Source organism: Lampris incognitus, chromosome 18 (assembly GCF_029633865.1).
Source record: "Lampris incognitus isolate fLamInc1 chromosome 18, fLamInc1.hap2, whole genome shotgun sequence".
NCBI classification, from domain to species: domain Eukaryota; kingdom Metazoa; phylum Chordata; class Actinopteri; order Lampriformes; family Lampridae; genus Lampris; species Lampris incognitus.
The window spans coordinates 14,230,150-14,258,073 of record NC_079228.1 but is presented as its reverse complement, the minus strand read 5'-3'; the positions used below and the strand labels follow the sequence as shown (position 1 = coordinate 14,258,073).

Genomic DNA, 27,924 nt, shown 5'->3' with positions numbered 1-27,924 from the left:
TGTTTCCCATTGCTAGCTAAATAAAATAAATAATAGGCTGAGACGGACTTCTCTTCGAACCTGGAAAACAAAGTGAGTAAGAAATTAAAATACATATCTATCTTACATATTTACGGTGAGGTGCATGTTGTTAGGTGGAAGAAAGGACAATTACTTCGCTGCTTTTCATTTGCTCATTTTGACCAATAGACGATTGTTTTGGAAGACGACCATAGGCGCCATTTCCCTCCCCGCTCTCTGAGGCGCTTATTGGTGGCCCGCTCAAGGGATCAGAGGCGTTCTAGTCACTGCCGTGTTGATTCCGCCATGTTGGCTCTTGTTTACACTAATGTCAAACGAGCCGACTGTGCTTGGTGGATCCCGAATGGCTCCAGTCGCAGAACGAACGTAGCCCTAGAAACCTTGATTGGTGGAATCTAGTCCGAGGTTTGATTGGTCTGAAGGACAGATCCAAACGTTGACTTTATTGGTTAGACTGCTTCTTCCCAGCTTTGTTAAGCTTTGCAAACTTTCATTTGATGACATTTCTCATTGTCCGGTGCTGAAATCACCTTAAGCTGCGTGTGCTGCGGAGGGGTCCTCTTATGATGTACCTCAGCCTGCTGTCTATCGCCGACGAGCTCACAATAACTTCCATGAGCGCTAGCTTGAAAATCAGCGACAACAATGAACAGCTCGCTAACGTTAGCGTATCCTCCCCGACAAAAATGAACTGCTCGTCTACATTTTCGGTAGTTGGCCCGGCGCCAACACCGAATGTCTTCACCAAATATATTATCAGGCAACTTCTATTCGTTTATGGGCATTGGTGACTTCTAGCCTTCTTTTGATCACAATTTCCACCTTGTCTTCCATGCTGATACCAACTAGCACTATCGTCAGTAATGAGTTAGTGGTCTTTCAAAGCTAAGTTTGCAGTAGGTAGGTAGATGACTTATCGGCTCAGAAGAGAGCTGTCAGTCATTCAAGATAGATTTAGATTCCAAAGAGCGCATCTGCATACGTATTGCTCTTGTGATCCCCATGGTGATGGGTAATTCAAATGGTTACTGCACACAGCACCAGTCATTTTGTACTGTTATTTTCTTGGCTGCTTCTAAATGAGTCAAAGTGATTCTCAAGACTGCCCCTTTTGCACAGTTTACTGGCGATTGCACCCACTGTCCTTGACCAGATTGAGATGACCCCACAGAAATGAAGGACTGAATAATGAATATCTTAGATGCGGAATGTAAAAAAAAAGAAAAGAGGAAACAATACAATGTCTAATGAGATTTCCACATTCACAACGAAGGTGAAATATTTCAGCATTTGGGTTCGTTTTTTATTTTAGAAATAACTGTTTTGTCCGTCAGGAATATGCTTTTTTTTTTTATTTGAAATCAGTGGAATCTGAAATACATAAAATTAGATAGAAACCTTTCTTAGACATCCTGTAAAAATTGTTTCATAGGCTTTCACTGTTTGTGAGGTAATGGTAGCGGTCAAGGAGTATTATTGTTAGCCCACATCACATGCTGTTTCTTGGTTGGGTCTGTGTGTGTGTGTGTAATTTCCCAGTTCATCCAGTTCATTCACCCCTGCGGCCCCTGTGTTGCTTAAAGCCCTCCCAGACTCGCTCATCTAGCTGTTGTGCTATACTGTACTTCCCTTTCCCTCATGGAAAATAATGTATGCTTTTATTTTATGTCATGAGTAGTTTTGTTTCTAAGTGCAGCGATTATCAGTTGGATTGATCTCTATTTAAGTTAAACTCTGAAACGGGCTGGTAACATTATTTGGATTTGTGTACCTCAGTGATGTTTGTAAGTATTAATGTATACACATTTTTTGCATGTTTCTATGCATGAATGCATGGCCTGGCCTTACTGTCCTTAGGGAGATCTTTTGCTGCGTGTTTGTGAAACCAGTAGCCCGCTTGGTGCATGTTTATCTCAAAACAGTATCAGTTAGAGTAAACATGTCCCTGCTACGGGCTGCACAAGTCATGAGAAGGTGTCTTTTGCACTGTGACCTTGCCTGGTTTTGTCACAGAGGCATTTTGGGTAGCCTGACTGTGCTCAGAGAGAGTAGCTCTGACATGGCGGCTATGCAGGGAAGATTAGTCTTTGTGCAGCGCTGCTCTGTAATCATTAACAAGCCACAGCTACAGTACCTGCTCTCGTCCCCCTGCTCTGCACGAAAATAGAAAAGGGAACATTTGGCTTTGTTTCTCTTGAGTCTATCTCTCGCTCACTTGCCCTCTCTTCACTTGTTCTACCCCTCCCATCCTGTAGCAGCTCTCCTCTCTGTCCTTCTCCATCCTTCCGGTTCCCCTCCCCCTCTAGTTTGTTCATTGATGGAAGCGTTTTGCTCTCTCTATCTACCTCTTTCTGTTCCTCAGTACAGTGGGGATTTGCTGTAATATGCAGGATAAGCTGCAGGTCACTCCACCATCCTCTACACAGGCTGCTAGCTAAAAGCTACTTTGAGTATATTTATTTGCCCCCCCCAGGCACTTTTGTCATCTCATCACACATGACTGTAACAGTTTTACTTTTCCATTTTGTGTTTTCACACCAGGTTGTGATGTCTTGATATAGTCAGTTGTACTTTAAAACACCATCATGTTGCCCACATGAGTAGCAGCATCCTTTCTTTGTGTTCCAATGTGAAGGTTTTGTGTGTGGAGAGCGCGTGTGCACATTTAACCAGTAGCAAGCTAACAAGAAGGGCATTGTGGGACATTGCTGACGTTGGTTTATGAGGACAGTTTAATTGTGGAAGTTGCTGTGAGCATAGTTTTTGGGGTCAAGACAATAATGTCTTCGTTTTCTGGCTCTGGCCCATATCTTTTTAATCTTGTTTACCCACAAACAAGAACGGAATTGAATTCACTTTTTTCCTATTCCTCGACTGCTTTATATGGTCAGCTGATCACCATGATTTTTGTATAAGGGGTTTTGTGATGACCTATTTTTGCGCTGCTTTGTTAAATTTGTTGAATTTAATTGACACAGTGCTCAGAGTTTTACTTGGATTAATCTAATGATTCTAATCAGTTGTACAACAAATTGTAGTCATGGGAATAGTGCAGTGGATGCAGCAAGCTAATTAAGATTCTTCTGGAATAATGAGTGACCGTGCATGGAGACATTTTCGTCTCTGTTAGCATAATATAAACAGTACTGCAAGCAGCCTGGTTAGACTAGGCTGGTTGTTTGCGGCGCTTACCTGGGACCGAGCAAGGATAAATGAGAGAGCAAGGACAAAACGCGTGTGTGTGTTGATGTGCACGCATGCTTGTGGGCTTATATGAGACAGCGTAGTCTGCCCAGTGTGCCTTTCCACTTTAAATCATGTGGCCGCAACATGCAGCATCCATTCTGACACCTCCGTCAGCCAGTGAGGGCAAGCGTGGCTGCCTGCATCACGGGGCTTTCGGCCTCTCGCAGCAGAGGGGAGGCGGGGCTGAGGGAGACATTTAGTTTGACATTGTAAATAAGCAGAGAGCAGTTGTCAGAGAGCAGCCCGTGGTTCCTTTCTTCTCCATCCGACCCTCGACAGAAGTGAGAGCGGCCGGAGGACACACCATGCTGAGGCAAGCTATCGTTGCTACCCATCGCGCACACCCCGGCGCGCTTTTAACAACTTTACGTGCTCTTTTTTTTTTGTGCGTCTTTTACTCTTTCTTCTCGCTCTTCCTTCTTCTTTTTCCCTGACCCCTATCCTGCAGCTCAAGGTAACTTAGAACAGGAAGTTGGCTGTCGGTGAAAGGGGGTTGGGTGGGGGGAAAGGGGCGGAGCAGGGGACTGTGTCCGTGCTGACGGGTAGGCGAGGCAGCCAATAGAAAGGGAGGACTCTGCCTAATAATTGGTCGAGCGCGTTGAGAGTGGGGCGGGAGTTGAGCGTGGGGCGGGGTTTGAGTATCACGTAGCAGGCTAGATTGATTACGCTTGAACGTTAAAGGGGAAAGAGGCTGGAGGAGACTTTTATCCGTGACTCGGGAGTGCCGTTGTGCCGCCACTGCTGCGACTGCGGCGGCGGCGCTGACTTTCCGGTCTCTCCGTCTTCCCTCTCACCCTGTCCTCTGTGCCGGCGCAGGGGTCAGCTGAAAGACAAAGCCCTCGGGTCACTGGAGACACTGAGGGCAGAGAGAAAGAGTGGTTCAACTATGGGTCTAGTTTGAGGGGACTTGGTCAAAAGAGTAGCAGGAGAGTAAGGGGTGTGTGTTTTGGCAGGAGGAGGAGCAGGGTAGCGAAGGAGACGGAGCTATGTGTAAAGGGAGATTGAGAGAGAGAGAAAGCGAGGGGGAGGGGAAGAAGAGGGGGAGCTCGCTCTTCTCCGTGTGTACCGGCTGAGAGCTTTGCTTCTTTTTCTTTTTTCTTTTTTTTTTTTTAAGAGGCCAGCGTTGCCAGAGTGCCTTTTGTCTGGTCGCTAGGACCGGGGGCTAGAGGAAGTTGAAGGGGCTGGAGAGACTTTCTCTGACAGACTCCGTTCCTCCCACTTTTCCTCCCCCCCTCCTGCTCTCAAGGAGACTTGTACAGGACTGTCTGTTTCTCTCTGTTCTGCCCTGTCCCGCTTCAACACAGCGGACAGTTTACCATGAAGGGCATGGGGTAAGTCTTACCGATTCAAACACACACACACACACACACACACACACACACACACACACACACACACACACACACACACACACATTTATACAGGGAGAACTGTAACCACAGAGCAGGTTAAGGTTTATCTCTTTGATTTCTGTCTGTTGTTTCTCCATCGTACGCTATTTATAACCCTTTCCCATGTTCTGCCTCATCTTTTTGTCTATATATGACTGCTTGCGAGATCTGAGTTTGAGTATGTGTGAGTGTGTGTTGTTTGTTGTGTGTATTTCTGCACTGGGCAACAGCAGCAGTCAGTGTTCTGACCCATGTCCTTCCATTGTCACTTAAGTGCAGCAGTGTTGGTGTTGGCATTTACAGATGATGCTTTAAAGAACCCACCATGGTTCAAAGCAGTATTGGGCCAGGGGCAGTGGTTCCATTATTTTATCTTTGTAGTATTTTTGCATCATTAAAGGAAGCACACTTATTGAGGCTGGATATGTGTGTTTAATCTTTGGTCGGCAGAGAATGGCGTAGCAGTGTTTGTTTGTGGCCTTGTCTGCGCGTCACTCAGTGTTTTGACTTTGGACTCGGTGAGGACGGCACACTCACTCTTGCAGTCTGTTTCGTATCGACTTTTGGTAAAACTGTCTGTATTCTTGCATATACACAATTCAAGTTTATCTCTGGATGTTAGCATTGAGGTCCTGGTGGCTTGAGACCAGAGCACTTTTGGTTGCTGGTCCAAATCCGGCTCCCTCTTCCTGACATGCTAGTTTACACTGGCATCAGGAAGCGACACAGACCAAAAAAAAAAAAAGCCAAAATGGCGTCGGTGCTGAAAGCAGCTGGTCGGTTGGAGGTGGTAGCCTCTGAGAGACTTTCTATCTGTTTTTGCTGTCATTGTTGTACGGGGTCTGCAGGGGTTGAGGTGCAGCTGGTTGTAATGACCTCAGGACCTCCAGGAACCACCACCAACCCCCCCCCCTTGCTGTCGTGTTGTCAGACACCCAGATGGGACAGATTGTCAGCCTGTCAGCTTGGAGCACAGAGGAGGCCACTGGCTTGATTTGATATCTTCTGATGGAATCATATGAAGGCGCCTCTTCTTTCACTTGCCTCTGACCCCCTCACCCACCCTCCCACTCCCTAATTGAAAGTTTCCATTGGTGCCTCTGTCAAAATGGGAGAGAGAGAGAGAGACTAAAAATAACTCTTAAGTTGAAGTCCTTACTGCCAAATCTCGGGGTTGGCTGCTGTCTGCATGAGATTTGAATATCATTTGTGCCCAACACTGCACCACGGGCACACCAGAGGAGAAAAAAGTCAAAGAACACACACAAACACACATTCACATAACTAAGGCTTTTAGCCTGTAGCTAAGGTGACCACAACTGCGTCATGCGCACTCTTTTGCCCTTGCTGCCGCTGTGTTTTTGCCTGTGCATGGTGTCACTAAGACACCATGAGCAGCCAGGGGGAGTTAGCCGTACTCTAGTGTGTGATATGCAGGTAGCTTTAGCCCTGCCTACTTTGACGCTAGAGACTGGGCCTAGCTCTGGATGAAGGTCACAGGAATGTGAGAGCGGCTCCTGCAGTCTCTCTGTCAGCAGTGAGAGGGAGACATTCAGGGAGAAAGGAGAGGAAATGGAAAGAAACTCAACGGGATGAAAACAACATTGTTAAAGAGGTGCACTATTTATTACCAAAGCCTCCTAGAAAGTGCACAGGTAAAACCGCTAGGGTCACTCAGACGCTGCAGTGAAAGTTGGAAAACCTGGCACCCCCCTCCCTCCCCCCCACTTCCTCCCTCTCTCGCTTGTTCGCTCGCTCTCATTCCCTCCTCCCTCACTGATTGAATGACCTTGGGAGATCAGTGACTAGCACTTCCTGGAGTTGGCTCGAAACAGCACCAAGGGCAAAGTTTGCTGGGCTGTTGGGTCAACCGATTCAGCACAGTCAAGACGGGGGTGGTTTTGATGCAGGTGGCAACTAGTGTGTCCATCACCATGAGTGTATTGGGGCTTTTCAAGCAGAAAGCTCACTCCAACGTCTGAGAAAATGTCATGCTCGTTTAGGGCCAGGTGGTTAATCTGTAATTTCTGGCTGAGAACTTCTTGTTTTTTTATTTTGTATGAGTAAATCATTTACCCTGCACAATGCAGCTATGCCAATGTTTTTTTCCCCCTCCCTCTGGAGTCTTTTCATGATTGATGTCTTCATTGAGTTGAATGCTCTAGTAGTTATGGGTTTGTAGATGTATTCTCGTATTTTAGGGCCGTTACTTGAAAAGTTCCCACAATTTGACTTGCTTGGTTGTATTTCTTTACGAAGTGTGTGTTATATTCAACCTACTGAGCTCTCGTTTTCAGTTGATATAAATCAAAGACGGTGTTTTCACCTTTCTAAGCAGTCAAACTGAAACCCAGTTCTTCTTAAAGTCATGAACCGAAACCTCAAGCCTACGCAGTGACAGAATGTTCATGACAAATGGCAGAACAGCTCTCCGCTGGTAGAAACTTTTATTCTACCTTCTAGCTATAAAAAATGTGTAAACAATGACCTGTTGGGTATTTATTTTTCTGCTTAGAATGCTAGACAAAGTCCAAGTGGCCCTCGACCTTTAGTAACCTTCGTTGTCATGAATTGCTCTACACCATGACCATTTTCCACCACAGTTGTGGAAAAATTACATCTTGTAAGGACAAGCTTGTGCAGTGTAAGACTTCCCCACCCTACTGGGGATATTGCATCATCCAAACAATACCCCAGAAATGTCTACATCCTCCATTATGAAAGAAGAATGTGACCAGTGTGCGTGGGCAGATATTTGCTCTCTGCAGGCTGTCAGTCCTTTCATGTCGCATATCGGAGGTCACCTCGGCAGTTTTGTAGCTGACAGAGCATCCACGCTTGCAAGGTCACGTTTAGGTCATGAGAGGGCACAAAAAGTTCAATTTTATCTCTCTCCCCCCACCAGCTTGTTCATCCCTCCCCCTCCTCTCATCAGGTGTTGGATTTTACAGTCCTCTGTCTTCACTTTGACCTCATCTGTGTGCTGTTATGACACCGATCACACTGGATGAGGGAGGGAGTCTAAAAGGACTGACAGCAAAATGTGCATTTGAGCGAGGTTTTAACATCTGGCAGCAATCGGAAATGGATTAACTTAGCTGTAATAGATAGGATAATAACTTCACAGTGATGTCAGCTAAGTCAGCGTGTTTTACTTTTGCAAACTTACAGGACAGGTTCAAAAACGGCAACTCTTATAAAGTGAATATTTCTAGTTAACGGCTAACATTTCAGTTTTATATCTGTCGTCTGTGCACAGACAGCGGTAGGAGTTTGACACCCTAGGATTGATAATTGGACCAAATCAGAAGTTACCAATTTCAACAAGTCATGAGTGAAGTTCCTCTTTTATCAGGACTTGTTCCTCAAATCTGTTTGTCGGAGTGCTCAGACTCTCTCTTAGTACACCTGGTTTAACCTAAAGTGTGCTCCCTGTTTCAGAGGCGAGCCTGTGATGACTTTTCCCTCGCCACAGAAACAATGTGATACTGATCCATTGACACCTGAGGGAAAAGCGCACTCCACTGCCCTCTGATCGACTCCAAACTGCCTTGCCTCTTCACCCGTCAACTACACTCTCTGAAACCGTGAGCTCCATTCACGCCAACCACCAGGTCATTAAGGAAGCCATTAACTATGAAGCAATTCACTTATTTACCGAAAGGCTTATGCCCTTCGTTCAGTTAACTACTCCTTTTTATATTTGCAGTTTCCACCTGAATAGTCAAGCGTTCCTCATCCTGTTCCACACTCTGTTAGCAATGTTCAGAAACAATGGATAGGCCAGGCTGTAGTGACTGTAGCTCACTGGTCTTCGTGACCCCTTCTCCCCTGTCTAGCGTTTCCAGGTTGCCATCAGGTCTGGTGGAAGAAAAAGGGAGGGCTGAGGGAATGTGGTGTGATGATGTTGATAAAAGAACGAGAGTGATGCTGCTGCTGTGTGTGGCTGCTTGATGTTAACTGCCAGAGAGAGAGAGAGAGATGCAGGACTGGGCCTAGCTGAACAACATTAGTGCTGATTCAGCCTGTGCAAGCAGAGTAGCATTGACTTTCTTGGTGGGGGGGGGGGGGGGGATGAGACGAAAGAGAAGAGAAACACTCACCCACAGGTGACAGATAGGCTTGAGACTGCAGGAGAGACAGGAAGAGAGAGGTCGGCACCGAAGGGGGAAGAAGGACGATGTTTTGTTAGACAGTGCAGACAAAGCATAGACAACACACACACACACACACACACACACACACACACACACACACGGAGAGAAAGCATAGTTCGCAGGAAACCCAACACCGCCATCTCTCTGTCTCAATGACCCGATGAAGGACAACAGAACTGCAGGGAAGAAGAGAAGAGATACATATTGCACTACAACACAATATACCTTAATATAGCACAGCAGCTTAGTACAATGCCAAAAAGCAAAGTGGACACCACGTCTGGAATTGTACAAAAATTTATGTACAGATAACTAATTTATAACATTTTTTTTTCTATAGAAGACCCATGCCAGCACAGCAAACCAGCTTATAACATTTACATTTCTTGCTTTCACGAAAGTCGAAGTATATTGTCCTTGTGGAAAAGCTAGCCTTGCTGACAGTGTTTGTTTGCCTAGTACAAGGCCCAGCCTATAGAAGGTTTTGCACAGAGCTAGGAGAAGACATTCTGTTCTCACTGGTGTGTCCAGAGCCCACAGGCTCTGTTGAGACAAAGGTCTGAGAAACTAGGCAAAATCAACATAGACAGAAGACGCTGGCTGGCTAACTGGAGGAGCCAAGCTCTAGGGCATGTTGATACGAAGCCGCTCCGCTCTCTCTTTTACACACTTTCTCTTGCTCTCTCGCATGCTACCCTACCCCTCCTCACACTCGCTTTCTCATCTCTTCAGCATACCTTCACATTTGACATCCCTCTACCCCTTCACTTCGCCTCAGTCATTTAAACTCTTCTCCCGCTGGCATGGTTAGCAGTCCATGGCCATGTATTTAGATTGAAGGTCATAATGTCACTGAGAGTGATGGGCTTGTGGGATTTAATAAGAGGCTCTCTCTCTCTCTCTCTCTCTCTCTCTCTCTCTCTCTCTCTCTCTCTCTCTCTCTCTCTCTCTCTCTCTCTCTATCTATCTCTATCTATCTCTATCTATCTCTGGCACTTGAAGAGAGAATGAAAGAGCATCTTGTATGTGGGTGACAAAGGATGAGTTTCAGGTGTGCAGCTGAGAGAGTGTCTCAAAGAGGCCACTTGTTTCAATTGCTTATCTTTGTTTAATTAATTGAGGCATTTGTTGTTTTAATTCCTCCATCCTCGGTGCCTTTTCTGGGCCATGGCACTGTTGCCATGGTAATTAGCCTCTTAGTTGTCTGTTATGGTGTTAAGTGAATTGGCCAATTATTGCTGCTTATCAGGTTCCTAGCTGGAGATAGCCACACAGGCAAATGGATCATAAACATAGACGTGGATGTCCTGTTCAGATGTATCACAAGATCCGATATTGGTGGAGGTTGTAAAATGCTGTCCAGCTAGACAAAAAAATGACTCATCTTGCAGCCATTGTTACAGTTGTATGTGTTCTTTTTCCTTGATTCACCATATTTGCATGGGCATGGTGTCTCTCAGCCTCATGAAAAATAACCGAGAGAGCATGAAAGACCAGGTAGAGGTCAGATGGCCCCTTGGGGTGAAAGGGGCGAAAAAAACTACATATTCCATCAGTAATTTCTGCCATGCAGAATGCTGGGATTGTTCTAGTGACTGCAGGATCGCAATCAACCTTGAAATGCAAATGGACACTGGAGCATCAGACAGAGGAGGGGGAGACATTGTCAAGGTCAGTCACTAGCCCAACGTGCCACGGCTTTAAGCGGCCTGATTGATTTATATCAAACCATCCCCTCTCTGCCTTTTTGTCTAATCGACTGAGGCTACTTTCAGTTGGACACAGAATGACAGCCTGGCTCGTAGTGATCACCCTATGTTTGTGTAGTAGCAGTGGGTCCCTGTAGCAAGATAACAGTCCGAATCAAAGATGTAGCCTAATGTTTTTCCAAAACACAGACATACAGATTTGATTACGATGAAATATTTAGATAAGAGTGGTTTTAGAGTCTAAATCTGCATCGAGTCCAAAACAAGCTCTATTAAAACAAGAGCAGACATGGAGCAATACAGTACAGGCTGTAGTATTTGAAAGACTGCCTTTGGTTCTGGCTGGGTCTGTCATCCGGACCTGAGTTGAGAGTGTTTATGCTTGTTGGCATATAAGTGAGATTAAAAGGACCCCCCCCCCCCAACACTACCTTTCTCTTGGCTGTCATGTCTCTCTTGTCTTTCGCTCTCTCTGTCTTGTTTGACCCACATAGCTGGTTCGCACAGCAGTCTGGCTACGGTTCTGTCTTACCCCCCCCCCCTCGTTAAACCCTTTGGCAGTTTGTCTTAGTGCTGGATTTATGCTGAACTGGACACGGCACCACCCCCAAACTACCATCAAAAGCACGCACACACATGCACCGCACATCTTTCTCCAGTAGCTCTGCACGCTTGGCTCTTTCCTCCCCATGTTTTCACCTCGTCCCTCGCCTATGCTTTTTACAGAGGTTGAAGTTTGTGTGTATGCGTGTGCACACGCGCATGTGTGTGGAGGAAGGGGCCCAAGAGAAAGAGTGCTCTCTAGATGCACCAAGTACTGCAAGCTCAGGCAGGCAGGCTGATATTCCTCCAGCAGATTCCTGGCATGCCATAGTAACCTACTGGATCCTCTTTCAAATCGTCAGGCCTCCTGAAGAAGCGCTGGCTTTTATGTCTATGTGCGACCGTGTTTGTAATGTAAGCCTGTGCACCTGTTTCCGTGAAAGCAGATTTTTCTGATTTAGTTTGGTTTTTGTAGGCTTGTTTGTGTAAAGTGTAACATTACTTGGAATACGGTTGTTTCCAGGAAAGTTTTCAAAAGTTTTTCTCTTTCTGTCTGACAACCAAACTTACCCTTGCTGCTCCTTGTGCTCTGGCTATAGCATTGTTCTCAGTCTGGGGGGGTCACTGGCAGCACCTACCACTGGAGATAATTTAACATGACGAGCTTGTTTGCAAAGTATCCCCCCCCCCCCCCATTGTACTAGGCCAATTACCCTGTTCGGGTCCCGGTCGCTACTCCACCCCCTCTGTCGATCCGGGGAGGGTTGCAGACTACTACATGCCTCCTCTGATACATGTGGAGTCGCCAGCCGCTTCTTTTCACCTGACAGTGAGGAGTTTCGCCAGGGGGACGTAGCGCATGGGAGGATCACGCTATTCCCCCCAGTTCCCCCCTCCCCTCCGAACAGGCGCCCCGACCGATCCGAGGAGGCACTAGTGCAGCAACCAGGACACACACCCACATCCGGCTTCCCACCCACAGACACAGCCAATTGTGTCTGTAGGGACGCCCAACCAAACTGGAGGTAACACAGGGATTCGAACTGCTGTCCCCGTGTTGGTAGGCAACGGAATAGACCGCCACACTACCCAAATGCCCTTGTGTTTGCAAAGTAGCGGCAACTAGCTGCTGAAGATGTTTGAGCCATTCATTATCAGGCAGCGTGCAACTGGTCAGCTGGTCCTTGTTGTTGAGCTTGTCAACACCCCACAAGGATGGCAACAGAGACCAGTCCCTGCTTTAAATTTCACTGTATTCTAAATATAGGATGTGACGGGCTGTGTGGTTCTGTGACAGAATCAGAATTATATTTTTTGCCAAATACAAGAACATATAACGAATTTGTCTTGGTATGTTGGTGCAAGAGGGAAAATTATTAGTAAATAGTAAAGATAAAAGTTAAAAAGAATAATAAATAGAATATACATAAAATGAAAATAAAAGTAAGGTGGAATTAGGTGCTATCAACACTGACATAGTGACAAATCTGGACGGCAAGGTTCCTGGCCTAGCCTGAACTGTCATTGACACATGGTGTCCTGTGCTCTGGTGCTTAGAGAATAATTTGTTCTTGCTTATTTGTAAATCCTCACATTTTATGACTTGATGTTAAGGCAAAATAACAATAAATGGCTTTTGTCCAAATCCCTCCCCTCCCCTCTGTCCTCTCTGTCCTCTCTGTTCTTACCCCCCCCCCCCCCTTTGACTCATTCCCTGTGACCTGCAGCAGAGTAGAGAATGTCTGCAGATGCTTTTGGAGCAGGAGGCAGCGATGCCCAGCAGACCTTGCAGTCTTTCTGGCCCCGCGTCATGGAGGACATCAGGAACCTCACCATGGTATGTCCATTGACTTATTCACACTCACACACATACACTCTCTCTCTCTCTCGTTCCCTCTCTCTATGAACAGGTAAGTATGATTTGGATTTGTTACATGGTCATGGAAGACTGAGTTCACATACATTTCAATAGAAAGCCAAAACCGCTCATACGTTGTAATACTGTTCTGTGTGTGTGTGTGGGTGGGTGTGGGTGTGGGTGTGTGCGTGCATTACCACCTAACCCACCGTGGTTGTTTTCCAGAAGGACTTTCGGGTGCAGGAGTTGCCTTTGGCTCGAATCAAGAAAATCATGAAGCTGGATGAGGATGTCAAGGTAATATTAGCCAACATCATTAAGCAGTAGCAGAACATATTATATCAGAGTCTATATCACAAGAGCTGTATTGCTCTCAGCGTCCTCGTAGCAACTGTACTGCTCCAATGAATATAAGGCCCATTTTAAAAGCTGGTATATGATACCCACCATACAAACGGACTAGAACCTCGGATGTCCTCTCTCTCAATCTATTTCCAGGATCATGGAATGCCATGTTGTTGTCAGCAGTGCAAACATTGGCTACTTAGCCTTGTTAGCTTTGTAGCTAATTTAAAATGACAAATTAGTTAGAGTCAGGTTAAGTTTAAGAAGGCAAAACAAAACAAGCTTTGTGCTCAACCAAGGGAGTATCTTGACTCCCTTGCTAATAATGCCTCAAAGCCTGACGGCTTATGTTCCTCATTCTGGCTTGTGCCCCTAACTCAGCCCTCAGAACAAAAAGCAATGTAGTCTCTTGCATTCCAGTTGACAGTCAAGGGACACAGAGCACGGTGGTTCCTCCATTAGAGCAGATTATCAGCCAAGACTACTCCTGGTCTATAAAGAGAAGCCCTGGGAACATGTGCATGTGTGTGGCCAGAATATGCCGTGCAAGAGAGCTGTCCTCAGTTAAGCAGGCAGCTTAAAGTGATAAAGAGATCAGGAGATCACTGACATATCTGAAGACAGGACCCTTCTGTCAGCCCTGACACAGTAGCCTATCTTGCAAATGAGCATGTGTCAATTGGTCTTGTTGTTTTGGTGTTTGATGTTTTTGTCTGTTTGTGTGTGCGTGTGCGCGCACACATGTTTGTGCTGTGTAGGGGGAAAAAATTGAGATAATAGTAGTTCAGTTTCCATTTCATGGAACTCATCTCACATGTTTAGGTTGGCTGTGACTTGTACTTATCCATTTCTTTTTCTGCTAGAGGTGACAACACACCGTCATTCTGCAGAAAAAGTTGGAGTTTAAAGTTATGTGAAAAGCCACAAAAGACTGTTCTTGAGATAAGAAAACAAGGAATCAGGAACACTTTATTTGTCACGAAATATCGTTTCCCCCAGCCCACAGCAGTGCAACACAAAGACCAAAACACACACCCAAAAATTACAAGAGCACATATATGAAACTACAAAAAAAATCACTGTCCAAGAGAACAAATGCAAGATGACCGTCGAGGAGGTTTTACTTTGCTTGACACAAAGTGGTGACATACCACTGTGTGAAAAATCAAGTCAGAAGTATTTTTATTATTAGTCAACAATGATAATTTCAAACCAATAACTGAATAAATCAAACATTCCAGTCATTAAATGTAAGCAGTACAGTAACAGTTACAGCTGTTTGTGGTTTACCATAAACTGTCTGATCACTGTTGTGTGTGTGCCGTAGAGGGTAGCTCACAGTGTACACAAACATGAGTCCGTCAGAACCAAGAACTTACAAATGATCTGCTTCATACAGCATCTTTGTGTGTGTGTGTGTGGCTGTTGTGTATCCCATGTCTATCGCCACCTCCTCTGTGCAGATGATCAGTGCAGAAGCTCCGGTCCTCTTTGCCAAGGCGGCTCAGATCTTCATCACCGAGTTAACCCTCAGAGCCTGGATCCACACTGAGGACAACAAGAGACGCACACTACAGGTCTCTAGCTTTCTGTCTGTCTCTCTCTTTCTCTCGCTCTTCCCTGGTTTGTGATTTCATTTTCTGTTTCTCTTACCCCTTTCACACTTGCCAAAAAACCCCGCTAATGTCTACCTTTGGTCAATGTAAAAAGGCGGATGTTAGCGTGTTTTTTTTGGCCAGTGTGAAAGGGATATCTGACATAAACCTACTTCACTTCATTCATCCTACTGTTCTTTTGATGTCTCCCTGTGCCCCCATATAGGGGTTATCAGAGTGTACCTCTGATAATTATCAGAGATACATCCTGATATGGTAAATAAGGTAGAATGATTAGATTCTAATTAATCATTCTACCATGTTTTCTCCATCTCCCTGCTTTCTCTTTTCTTTTCTGTATCCTTATTCTTTTGAACTGGCCAGAGTCTCTCCTGCACTCTCGTTTCCTTTGGGTGGTCTTTTTAGTTTTTTTCTTTATGTATGCACGTTGCCCGGGTCCAGACCTTTGAATCCGTCCGCTCCACCGAGTTGACTGATTCTTTTGGTCTGGCATTGTGGCATGAAACAGCAGTGTCTTGGTTGAAAAAGTGATCATCCAATGAGCGCTGCGAGGGGACTAATGAATAGCCAATCAGCGCACGGGCGGGACTAATGCCGTTGTCAAGCTGTTTTCACACGTTCGACGGCATGTCTTCTCAATATCACCCGACATCTTGGTTTGTTTTTACTTCGCTCCACTCTTAAAACCCCGGCAAAACCAGTACGTTGGCATGGCTACGCATCATTGTCAACTTAAAATTAAGGCAGATACGTCGGTCTCTAGTGATGATTGGTTAGGGGAAATCGAACCACCCCCCCACCCCCATAGTAATCAGTTAGAGTAGAGGCAGTCTCAGACTGAAGATGGAAATGGAGTGTAACCACTTAACAAATCTGTCTGATATCAGGCAAGTACACACACACAAAAACACACACAGGCAGAGTGTGTGTGTTAGTCTGTCAGTAGGAGGGTATATCACAGGACACTAGTTGCCCCTCGAGGACTCTATCCTTCATTTCTTTGTTTTTCCCTGCAACTCTGAAAGCGAAGTTGAGCAAAGTGCTGGTGACCCACTTTCCCACCCAGTGCCATTTTGCCTGCTCTCTCGTCCCACAGTCCCACGTGGATCCTGGAATGATCCTAGAAAAAAAGGGAAAGGCGCCATCAGAAAGGAGAGCGCTGACTGGAGTTGTTAGGAAGGTTAAGGAGATGGTAGCTCGTCACACCTGGGTGTCAAGAGGGGAGAGCTGTGCAGCAGGACTTGAAAGCTCTAAAGTCTGCTTTATCCATTCACATACCTCTGAGAGATTAGTGGTCCGCTGGCTGTTTCTGCCTGCCTGCCTGCCTGCCTGCATGTGTTTGTGAACATGTACCAACAGAGAAAGAAAGGGAAACTTGAAAAAAACATTTTTAGAGAAATCTGTTTTAGCTTATAAAAGGATTCTTCTTGACTTTTAACTTGAAAACTTACTTTGAAATTGTGTACAAGTCTTTAGAAATGTCCCCAAGTCCTACATTTTAGAGTGCGTCTGTCACTGTGTTAGAAATCTTCCCCAAATACTTAAATTAGAATCCGAATATGTGCTGTTTTGCATATGTTAAATAGACTTGACACCACAGATGGTGTTTTAGGGTCGTGTGTGACGCGTGCCTCTCGTGCACGCATGATTTTTTTTTTTGGCATGTGTATTAATGCAGGCAAGCATCCCCCTTCCATTTACGCACACAAACGCTGAGCATGGGCCCTATTGTGTCAAGGGCACGCTAATCAGGGTCACCATAGCAACACTCATCAATAGAATGTGTGTAGATGTAACCCGGTGTTACCAGATAATAATCAAACTACTATAAATAGCCTCTAATGTAGGGAGGGCCACGATGGGGGGTCTTGACTGCCAATATCCTGTGGAAAATTCCACTGGGGTGGGGGTGGGGTTGGGTGGATCAGCGGAGTCTTGATGGCAGGAGAACATCTCTGTTTACTATCTTCTAGCTCACACCAGGGTCCTGTTGCTTTTATATGTTTGGTTTCCATTGGTTTATCCTTTTTTTGATTTTTTTTTTTTTTGCAGGAGAGAGAAGAAAGAATTTCTTTTACGTGACATATCTTTGCCTCCCTCCAGCTCAGTTATCAAAGCAGTTGCCTGTTCCAGTTTTACAGGGAACTGTATTTTCATTCCTCAATAGCCTCTCGTGGCTATTTCTGGAAAGAACAGAGCTGCATTGAGAGCAAGAGTACCAAACGTTTTATATTTAGGTAGCTGCTCATGTTGAATTAGCAGCTTATATGAACTCTGGGCTCATCACCTAACCCTGCACTACTGTCTCCTGTGTTTACAGAGGAATGACATCGCCATGGCAATAACAAAGTTTGACCAGTTTGACTTCTTGATCGACATTGTGCCCCGGGATGAACTAAAGCCCCCCAAACGACAGGTGGGGCAATACACTACAGGGTGGTTTCAGCTCTAGTGTTGTGGGAGCAAAATAGCCTTGCTTATCTTAAAAGATGTCCAGTGTTGTCTGGAACTAATATATATTGCATTCCACATCAAACATATTGTGGACAACCCAGTGCACTGATCATTCATAGCTTCATCTCCACTGCACTTCTATGGCTGGCAGCACGGAGGTGCTGTAAACATCCTTGACTGGAAGCTGAAGTTTGGGCAGCGAGGGCTTTCAGTCGGATGTTTGCAGCGTCCTGTTGCCTCTGACAACTGACAAATCTGCCGTGATGACACCAGTCGTGCCATTAGCAACACAAAGCCACATCCTCACACAGATTTGCATCTCTTGAGTGCAGAACCATGTCCTTAAACAGCAACAGTTTCCAATAAGAGATAGACATTATTCACCTTTCATCGTTCAGAAAAAAAAGTCATTAACATTTTGCTCAACCAGAAAATAATTGACAGAAAAGATGCTCCAGACTGAAGACGTCTTCACAGATACCGTCTCCAGGAGTGTAAACATCCTACACTCTCAGCTGTGTCATCATGGAGCTGGGAGAGGGGTGTTTACGCTTCTGGTGTTGGAGAAACTACAATGAGACCACGTGCTACTCCCTAGAATGACAACGAGTCAGAGTCTAGCAGGGTAAATGCTGCTAAGATGAGTGACAACATGTTTACTGTTACCTTGAGATCCTCCTCTCACAACAGGCACACTGTTTATTATTCCTACGTGTTTTAGCTGATAAAAGAAAAATTCCACCAAGCTCAGTGTAGCATGTCATCTGGGCTGCAGTCTGTGTTATTGACCGGTGTGATGCTTTGAACCAGTGTTAATGGTTCTTGGGTCCAGATTACATTACTCCTCCCTGGCCGTAGCCCATCAGTTATTTATCAGACCTGCACTCTTCTTTGGTTACACCCGCAACTATAATTCATGGAGATGTAATGGGCTGATGGCTTCTCTCGCTGTGTGTGTGTGTGTGTGTGTGTGTGTGTGTGTGTGTGTGTGTGTGTGTGTGTGTGTGTGTGTGTGTGTGTGTGTGTGTGTGTGTCCGTTTCTCAGGAGGAGGTGCGTCAGTCAGTAGCCCCAGCAGAGCCTGTGCAGTACTACTTCACCCTCGCTCCACAGCCTGGGGCAGTGCAGGTACAAGGCCAGCAGCAGGGGCAGCAGGCCAACACGCAGACAGCCACCACCATCCAGCCAGGACAGATTATCATCACACAGCCTCAGCAACAGGTACTAACAATCCTCACAAGTCAGGTGCAGTTTATTAGTACAGTGATTATAAAAAAAAAAAAAAAAGGTTTGTATCACAGTGCTTCACAAAGGGACACACAGATGACTGCAAGGCATCCAACAAGTGAAATGCAGACTTAAGCAAACAGGACCCGTGTGGGGGGGGGGGGACGCGGGTGTTTGGGTGTGCTCTACTACATCAAAAAGCTTGTTACTAGGGTATGTTATATAATACTATATGATATGCAGACATAAGACAGCCAAACACATTCTCACAGCAGGAATGACTGATACTTGCAGCACAACCAACACACATTACCGGCTTCACACGCGCACGCACGCACGCACGCACACACACACACACACACACACACACACACACACACACACGCACGTCCTTGGGAAGCCCTGCTGAGAGAACACTTGATCTGCACACAGTGTTACCCAAAGCTATCCTTTATTGTTCGTCGCCTTGGTCTCAAACATGTACATACAACACAGACACACACATACCCTATTGGATAAGTCTGTCGCTGTAGAGCAGAATGTTGATTCCTCCCGAGCCTCGCAGTTTGTAAGAAAAAAAATTACTTAACCTATACTTACAGTACAGTATCACACAAACACTCCCATAGTTTCGAGGGCCACTTTTCGACTCTTTTTCTAATTCTCTCTAATTCCAGCTGCTTTTAGCCTTGAGCTGTTTCTCTTTTGCCCTTGTTGCTCAAGCTTAATCTCTGCCTTCCCTTCTCGCTGCATGTCATTTAGCCAGTAGTGCTGCTGAGCTGTAGCGGTCCTCCATGCTGGCTCAGCAGGATGACTTGAGCTGAGCTATCATACTCATTCAAAAGCTAGCGTGGTTCACTAACACTGCTGCTGCCGCTGCAGAAAGTGCCCTGAAGGCAGGGCATGACACACTTTGACGTTCACAGACGCCAGAAATGTAAACTCCGCTAGTTAAAACCTAGTTCTAACCAGCAAGTTAACAGATTAACATGATTTCCACAAGTGCACCATTTGCTCTTGTAAAATGTATCGGGGAGATTCCTCAAAGTTTCAAGACGTCCTGCGAATCCAAAATGCTTTTTTTCAGCTGCACGTTATAAGGCTGTCTAGTTGTGCTACAGTGAAATAACAGCTGAATAATGACAGGCTTAAACATCTGCTTTGGTAATTTGGGGAGAAATTAAGATATGAAGTTTTACCACAGCTCTGCAGTCACTGCAGTTACCCTGGGCGTTGTCAGATTTGCGCTCCGTCGATGTCTCTTTTAAAATGAGGGACATAAAGCTTTCCATCGGTTCCGTTAATGTGACTTTAAATCTCAACTTTAAATGTCCAATGTCCCCCATCTCACTATTCTACTGTAGCGGTTTCAATCGGGTCCTTAGGAACCGCCAGTACTGCTGGTTTTCTGTTCTGCCAGGTATTCATTATTCACCTGTTGTATCAGAGATTCCAGCTACATAATCATAATTTTTGTCCAAATCTTCATACTACAAACAATAGTGTACTCAGTGTAGTATGCACAATGTGAGTATGCAAATTCATTAAGTGAAAGGTAGGTGTATGCATACTAGATCGATGAAAAAAATGTAGTATGGAGCTTATGGCCATCAAACAATCATAACCATCCCATAATTTGTGCCTGTGTAGTTTCCATAGAAATGACCGGCCAGCGGATCATTTTCCAAAGCGGTGTGGCAAACAACGAGTGGGAGCAGTGGCAGCCAATATCGACAATTTCAAACATCGCTTTAGACAATTTCATGATAAATGTTTTTGGCTTGGCGTTATAACTCCCTTTGTGTCCATAAAGAGTCAATAAAGGCAAAATCAAAATGGTGAACGAGAAAGGGGCAAAGTTCTTCCAACTGGAAAGTGACAAACTTTTCTGCTGGTGTTGCAGTGGGTCATTTGCGCTTGGATATGAGTCCACCAGTTGTAATATATGTACGTCGTACACGGCGCATACTTCAACTATGTACTGAATAGTATGCAGTATATACCCATCCATCCATTATCCAAGCCGCTTATCCTGCTAAAGGTCACAGGATGCTGGAGCCTATCCCAGCAGTCATTGGCTGGCTGGCGGGGAGACACCCTGGACAGGCCACCGGTCCATCACAGGGCTGACACATTCACACCTAAGGACAATTTAGTACGGCTGATTCACCTGACCTGCATGTCTGGAGCACCTGCAGGAAACCCACGCAGACACGGGGACAACATGCAAACTCTACACAGAGGATGACCCGGGACGACCCCCAAGGTTGGACTACCCCGGGGCTCAAACCCAAGACCTTCTTGCTGTGAGGCAGCCGCGCTAACCGCTGCGCCACCGTGCCACTCCTGCAGTACTATAGTTATACTATATTTAATTATGTAGAATGTACTTACAATTCAGACAGTGCTGTAGTGTTTAGACCTGAAACAACAGGTGTATGTAATGAACTACCTGGCAGCATAGAAAACCAGCGGCACTGGTGGTTCCCAAAGGCCAGTTGAAGAACTAGTCAGTATGGTCTGACGGCAGCTGCAGCGTGGTGTTTCTGTCTTGATGGGGCATTTCTGTCCTTGGAGGACAAAAACATCCACTCCATCGCTTTTGCCTACTTCTTTTTAGGAATGACAATTCGCTACCAACCCGAGTAGTAACAGCACCCGGGGCTGTTGTGTTAATGCCTCCTTAGAGTCTTTTTAGGAGTCTCACATGTTTACTTAAGTTCGCATCTCCTGAGCTGAATGTAAAAATCTAATTAAGTACATATTTTAATGCCTTTGCATTCCAGTTTGTCCTGTTATATTTGTCTTTGTCACTGATCATGCTCTGTGAGTAAAATAGCAATGAATGACGACATTGTCGAGGAAATGGACTCAGATCATCTGCTTTTGTAAAAAAAAAATGTCTAGTATATTAATCTGTAATAGTATATATGGTTAATTTTGGGTATTAGGTTGGAAATGGGTGGCACGATGGCACAGTGGTTAGCGCAGTCGCCTCACAGCAAGAAGCCCCTGGGTTCGAGTCCCGGGGTCGTCCCGGGTCGTCCTCTGTGTGGAGTTTGCATGTTCTCCCCATGTCTACGTGGGTTTCCTGCGGGTGCTCCGGTTTCCTCCTACAGTCCAAAGACATGTAGGTCAGGTGACTCGGCCGTTCTAAATTGTCCCTAGGTGTGTGTGTGTGTGTGTGTGTGTGTGTGTGTGTGTGTGTGTGTGTGTGTGTGTGTGTGTGTGTGTGTGGGCGGGCCCTGTGATGGCCTGGTGGCCTGTCCAGGGTGTCTCCCCGCCTGCCACCCAGTGACTGCTGGGATAGACTCCAGCATCCCCGCGACCCTGAGCAAGGTAAGCGGTTTGGATGATGATAAAGGCTAGAAATGGATATGTGAGGTATTAGATTAGAGATGCTTAAGTGTAGGTGTAAGGTTAGAAATGGTTTTGTGTTTTAGATAAGAGATGCTTAAAGGGAAATTTCACAGGTGGTTTTATGTATGTGCAGTCAGTACTGATGAGTAATGTGGTGGATTGAAACAATGAAGTCCTCACTTTGTACTGTATTTTTGGAGAAATCGGTGTTCTCCTGCTCACAGTCCTTCCCACAGTGCCTACAGGTACCAGAATGCATTGCTGCACGCTAGCTTCTGTATCGTCTTCCATAAGATCCTCTGCACGAGTTACACCAACAGAAATGTATTTCAGTCAAGTGAACAAGGATGTGTTTTGGTTTTGTTTTTTTAACAGCATCTTTAGGGCAGGTCAGTGTATTAGAAACCCTGCTAGGCTGTGTTTCGTTTTTCCGGCCACCAACTGACGTCACGATACGGAAAGACACTCCGTTCCCCTGCCGCCCCAGAGATGCAGAAAAGATTGGGAGCAACTGCAGGTCTTTTTCATGTGCTATCCCCGTTGCAGATGGACAGTTGTGAGGTTGTAAATTGGTGAACTTTCCCTTAAGCTTAGGTGTGGTTTTGACGTAGTTAAGATCAGGGTAGCGATTTGGTAGGCCAGTTGTTAAGTGTGATCATCCACATTGAATGTGATCAGGGTTAAAAAAAATGTGTTACCACTTATGTTCCTGTGCACCCATGATGGGAACCCCATGGCAGTGCTCATTGTTTGGTGGCAGGATGGGAATGCCCTGGTGAGGCTGCAGTCTGGTCTTTCTTGACATAGGAGCCAATAACATTGGTGGATGTCCCTGTACTCTGAGGGCGGAAACGTCCACCAATATAGGAATGCCTCGCAGTGGCTACAGTCAGACCATTTTTGAACTGCTGGTCTGGTGTAGTGGTCTGTGATGGTCTGGCGGCCTGTCCAGGGTGTCTCCCCACCTGCCGCCCAGTGACTGCTGGGACAGGCTCCAGCATTCCGCGACCCTGAGCAGGATAAGCGGTTTGGATGATGGATGGATGGACGGTCTAGTGTAGCCTAATCCATTTTTCTCATGTGTACCCCAGTAGGGTAAAAAACTAGCAGTTTTAGCTCACTTTCATTCAGGCACTTGCATATTGGCTGTAAGAGATAAATGTTGTAAGATTTAGGATAAAGTGGACAGTGAGGAAATGTAAGAGGGCTAAGTGCTGCCAGATAGACTAGGGGAAGAGCGGAAAATGAGCGATGATGAGGAGCGGAGAGCTTTTTTTTTTTTTTTTTTCATGCATGCCTACACATGCGAGTGTGCTGCGCAGCGCTTTCAGTGTCGCTAGTCGTCACTGTTGAACCAGTTCTGTCATCTCCTTCTCAGGTCACATACTCCCTAATGATAGGTGGTTATGAAACAGCAGTTCAGTAGATTTAGCTCCACCTGAACATCGTAAAATACATGCATTTTTAAAATGCACGTATATTAGCGATCTTCTTTCATAATTACCGTTTGGTTCTTTCTTGTCACTTCGCCCTTATAGCCACCGCTTTACAGTCACATGCCTTCTGTTTTCATTGTGTATCTTGCACACACTCGCCTGAATGCCATTGTGTCGGTATTTGCTGTAACATTTATGCTTTGCAGACCTACACGCCACCTTGGCTTGCGTTCATGTGTTAAGTTATTTCATTCTGCCTTTTCTCTCTCACTGACTCTCTCGTAATCGCCTCTCCTGCCTCTCCCTCTCCTGGTCGTTTATTCTCTTGGCCCCCCAGGTGCTGCAAGGTGCCACTATGCAGCAGTTACAGCAAGTGCAGGTGCAGTCACAGGGCACACCTATCACGGTAAACACACACATACACATGCACACTCGTACATTCACGTGCACACGTCACACACACACATACAGAGAGCCGCTGTCTGCACCCTTACCCCACACTAAGTGGTTAAGTGAGCGTTTGATAAGGAGTCACTTGGGTCCTTTTGTGTCCACACAGCTGATCAGTTCTCAGCTTGCTGCCACGGCCCCTCAAGTTTACAGCCTCTTAACTGACAACCATCCCTGTTCTGCCCTGATCAGGTGACGCTGTGGCTGCTCGGGGATAAACACAGCCTGAGATCAGGTGGCGTTTCCTGGACAGATTGTCTGACATACATAAAGCAGAGAGAGAGAGAGAGAGTGCTGCAGTGAAACTTGCAGTGTCATCCTCTGACCCAGTGTCTTTAATTTTCTACGGCTCATGTCTCTTTTTATCAAGCTTCCAATTTTTAAGTGTAAATGGGTTTCATATTAAGCTTGAGTCTGATGCCAGTAAAGTTACTGATCACTTTCTTAACCTGGAGTCAATTATAAGCTAAAGGTTGCACTTTCTCCCCATTGTTTTTTAACCAATTATACTCTCTCTCTCTTCTCTTATTCTTTCTCTCCATCTCTCTCTACAATTCCTCATCCCCCTCTTGCGCTTTCTCAATTCCTCCCTGTTCCAACTCCACCAGAGTGCTCCGGTGGCCATGCAGGTGGGTGAGGGTCAGCAAGTCCAGATCGTCCAGGCTGCAGGTCAGGGTCAAGCTCAGACAGCCCAGGCCCAGGGCCAGACCATGCAGGTTATGCAGCAGATCATCACCAACACTGGAGAGATCCAGCAAATTCCTGTAAGAAAAAGAGGAAGTGTGTGTGTGTGTGTTTGTGTGTGAGAGAGAGAGAGAAAGAGAGAGAGGACGGTAATCATCAAACACAGTTTTAGAAAGCTAACAACAATTTGCTCCAGATATGTTGCCCGGAGCAGTGAAAATGGCTGTGACTTCTGTGATCTCTAAATGACCTTTGATCTAAACCGTACTTTTTCTCCCTCATGTGGCGACTGTGTGTAGGTGCAGCTAAATACAGGCCAGCTGCAGTATATCCGTTTGGCCCAGCCTGTCTCAGGAACACAGGTGGTGCAGGGACAGATCCAGACGCTTGCTAACACCCAGCCGGTAATAACGACAATGATTTATTATTACAGTTGATAATAATGATGATGGTTATTCTGTATGTATCGCAATCCTTACATGCAAAGCACATTTAAATTTGTCAACTCTGTATCTGTACAAACCTATCACAAGTGTGACCGTTTGCTGGCATACGCCTCGATAATGTTACGGTGTAAGAGTGGTAGAGATTAGACACACGGTTTTGGGATGACGGGTCAGGGAAGGATGTGTGACTGAATGTGTGACTTTCATTTCAGATTACACAAACTGAGGTGCAGCAAGGCCAGCAGCAGTTCAACCAGTTCACCGACGGACAGGTAACAGGCAGAATGCCTCATAGCGATACCTTTGAAAGTGTTGAGAGACATGCAGAGGTTCAGTTATTCATCTTCAGCTGACAAAGCACCTCACCATGAGGGGAAAAAAGGGAAAATATAAGTTATTCATATTATGACTTAGTTCATTCTTTAAACATTTTTGGTGTTTATTCTCTAATTTCTAAGAGAAATTAGTATTTAACGTTTAAGGAATGGAAATGCATAGCTGCCCACCAGATGATCCAGACTAAACTAAGAAAGATTTAAAAATGCACACAAGCACATATATACACTTACAGAACACACTCACTCACTCATGTCTTGTGCTTGTCTCTGTATTCCACAGCAGTTATACCAGATTCAGCAGGTTACCATGCCGGCAGGACAGGAGCTGACCCAGCCCATGTTTATCCAGTCCACCAATCAGACGGCTGACGGACAGGTCACGCAGGTCAGCACCGACTGAGCCTTCCCTGGAACCTTTCGCGCACCCCCCCCACACCCACACACACACACCAGCCCCAACGCTGACAGACCACCCAGCCACTAACTTACCCAAAGGACACTTAACAGAACCTTGATTGAAAGCACTGGAATCAGTTGATAAAAGGGACTGGGATTTCATAATATTCACTTTTGTAAAAAAAGAAAAAAGTAAAAAGAAAAGAAATTTTTTTTTTAAAAAAAACAAACAAGATAATTAAGTACTCTGGGTCAAAAGTCAAAGGGACACTTGACTACTCTCGCCGAATCTCATTTCTTCAAGCTGCGTCTGTGCTTAGACATCCAGTTTTCAATGTCACTTATCCCTGTGGAGTCTCCATTCTCACGCCACATCTGTGCAGACATGTATGCGCCGACTGCCACAGACCCTGACAGCAATCCCTCCAGAGCCAAATCGGTGAACAACTTCTTGGGGCTTTTTTTCCCCTCAGCCCATGCCTACGCATTTGTTCTCAGTTTGTGATGTTTTTGGTTTTTTTTATAAGAATTTTTTTTTCTTTTTTTTTTTTTGGCATTTTCTGCCTTTATTGGATAGAGATAATAGAGAGAGAGAGACCGGAAAAGCAGGGGGAGAGAGAGGGGATGACATGCAGCAAAGGGGCCTGATTCGAACCCAGGCCACTGCGATAAAGACTCAGCATTTTCTGCCTTTACTGGATAGAGATAATAGAGAGAGAGAGACCGGAAAAGCAGGGGGAGAGAGAGGGGATGACATGCAGCAAAGGGGCCTGATTCGAACCCAGGCCACTGCGATAAAGACTCAGCCTTATGCAGTACGCGCTCTACCGGGTGAGTCACCAGGGCGCCCCCCTCAGTTTGTGTTTTTAAAAAATCGAAAAAGAAAAGTAATTGCTTCACCCTGGCACCTTTTGCTTGATGCTCCCTTTGGAAATGCATCAAAGCAGTGTGTCTCTCCCTCACTCCCTTAGCAGACTGCCCACTCCAGCTGAGCGTGTCTTGGACCAGAGAAGCCGCAGGGCTCTAGGAATTAAAACAAAAAAAAGACTCAAAATTCAGCCCAACTGTCCGTTCTCCCTCCCACCCATGCTCTTCCAATGTCAGACAGTTCTGGTGTTTGTGTTCAATATCCGTACGTGACGCAGGATACTTACAGAGTTCCTGCAGCCCTTTCCTGTCTGCTGCGACGCAGGAGTAGGAATCATGCTAACTCAGATGTTCAGCAATTAATTGTGTGATGCGACAAAAAGCCATATAACCTGCATTCATTTCAACAAGTGTCATTCTATTAGGATCATCGCCAACAAACGTCATGATGTTGTGATGTAATTTTCATGTTGTGTGTTTTCACGTTGATGATGGGGCATGACATGTTTTTTTTTTGTAAGGGCTTCAAAACTGTACAGGTGAGTTTTGTATATGTGCGTGGGGAGGAAAACGTGTCTGTGTGTGTGTGAGTGCTAGTCCCCACTCCCCCGACAAGAAACTACACTAGCGTTCAATTTTTCCGGGCTTTTTTTTTTTTCATCCCCTCTCCTCTTTTTATTCATCCCTTCTTCACCTTTAGAGCAGGGACTTGCCAAAGCTGTTCCCTGCCTGTATGCAGCCTCTCACCTCACTACACTATCAGCGTGGCTTCGGAGTCTTGTGGCCTGGTTTAGAGTCATAGACTCTGTCAAGAGCAAAAACACCCGTTTTATAAGATTCTTCTTTTCCAGTACAAGCCCCCCCCCCCATATTGGCTCCCTCCCCACTTTCTTTATTTTGTACAGTAATGGTCATTATCAGTGTTCTTATTGTTGTGTAATTTTTGCATGTAGTTAAAACCGCCAGCATGATATGCAATTGATAGGTACAAATTTTATTTTTGACGTTTCTTTTTGTAAGCAAACTTTGTTTGTGAGAAAAAAAATCAAATAAAAAATGTAACATGGAAAAAGTGTGTCTGTTGTATTTGGAGGTTACAGGCTTTTGTCTGTAGGTATTCTCGGGTATGATTGTTTTCTCTTTCTTGGTCAGTTCAGCTTCTCAGTTGTACAGGTCAGTTCACCAGGCAGTGGACGGTTGCAGGAAAAAGACTGCGCGAGCACAGACAGACAAGACTGCCATGTCCAAGCTGTTGTTATTTCTGTAAATAACCACAAGGGGACAACACTGATCTAACAAAGCTGCTGAGGCCCTACAGATGAATTAGGACACCTGATTTATTGCACAGCTGAAGTTTAGATATCATTTTGTACGAGTAGCTC

At 45.5% G+C, this 27,924-nt stretch overlaps 1 protein-coding gene across 11 annotated transcripts; it reads left to right on the top strand.

The window, feature by feature from the left end:
- Positions 1-40: 40 nt before the first annotated feature.
- Positions 41-27,605, top strand: nfyc (nuclear transcription factor Y, gamma). Of its 11 annotated transcripts, XM_056298132.1 has the most exons (12): positions 3,940-4,598; positions 8,100-8,272; positions 12,798-12,904; positions 13,151-13,222; positions 14,734-14,847; positions 17,207-17,302; positions 18,386-18,559; positions 23,699-23,767; positions 24,420-24,575; positions 24,795-24,899; positions 25,154-25,213; positions 25,560-27,605. In XM_056298132.1, exons 3-12 carry the CDS (start codon positions 12,806-12,808, stop codon positions 25,677-25,679), a joined length of 1,065 nt encoding a protein of 354 aa, XP_056154107.1. In that variant the 5' UTR covers positions 3,940-4,598; positions 8,100-8,272; positions 12,798-12,805; the 3' UTR covers positions 25,680-27,605. The 11 variants fall into 11 exon arrangements, with proteins under 11 accessions (XP_056154105.1, XP_056154106.1, XP_056154103.1 ...); XM_056298130.1 differs by lacking the exons at positions 3,940-4,598; positions 8,100-8,272 and adding an exon at positions 41-72 and having other exon boundaries at positions 12,795-12,904; XM_056298131.1 differs by lacking the exons at positions 3,940-4,598; positions 8,100-8,272 and adding an exon at positions 51-72.
- Positions 27,606-27,924: the final 319 nt, after the last annotated feature.

Coding starts and splice junctions, on each gene's coding strand:
- nfyc (XM_056298130.1), top strand. CDS start 12,806: ATGTCTGCAGATGCTTTTGGAGCAGGAGGCAGCGATGCCCAGCAGACC. Junction 17,303..18,385: donor TAAAGCCCCCCAAACGACAG/GTGGGGCAATAC, acceptor TCCGTTTCTCAG/GAGGAGGTGCGTCAGTCAGT. Junction 18,560..23,698: donor TCACACAGCCTCAGCAACAG/GTACTAACAATC, acceptor TTGGCCCCCCAG/GTGCTGCAAGGTGCCACTAT.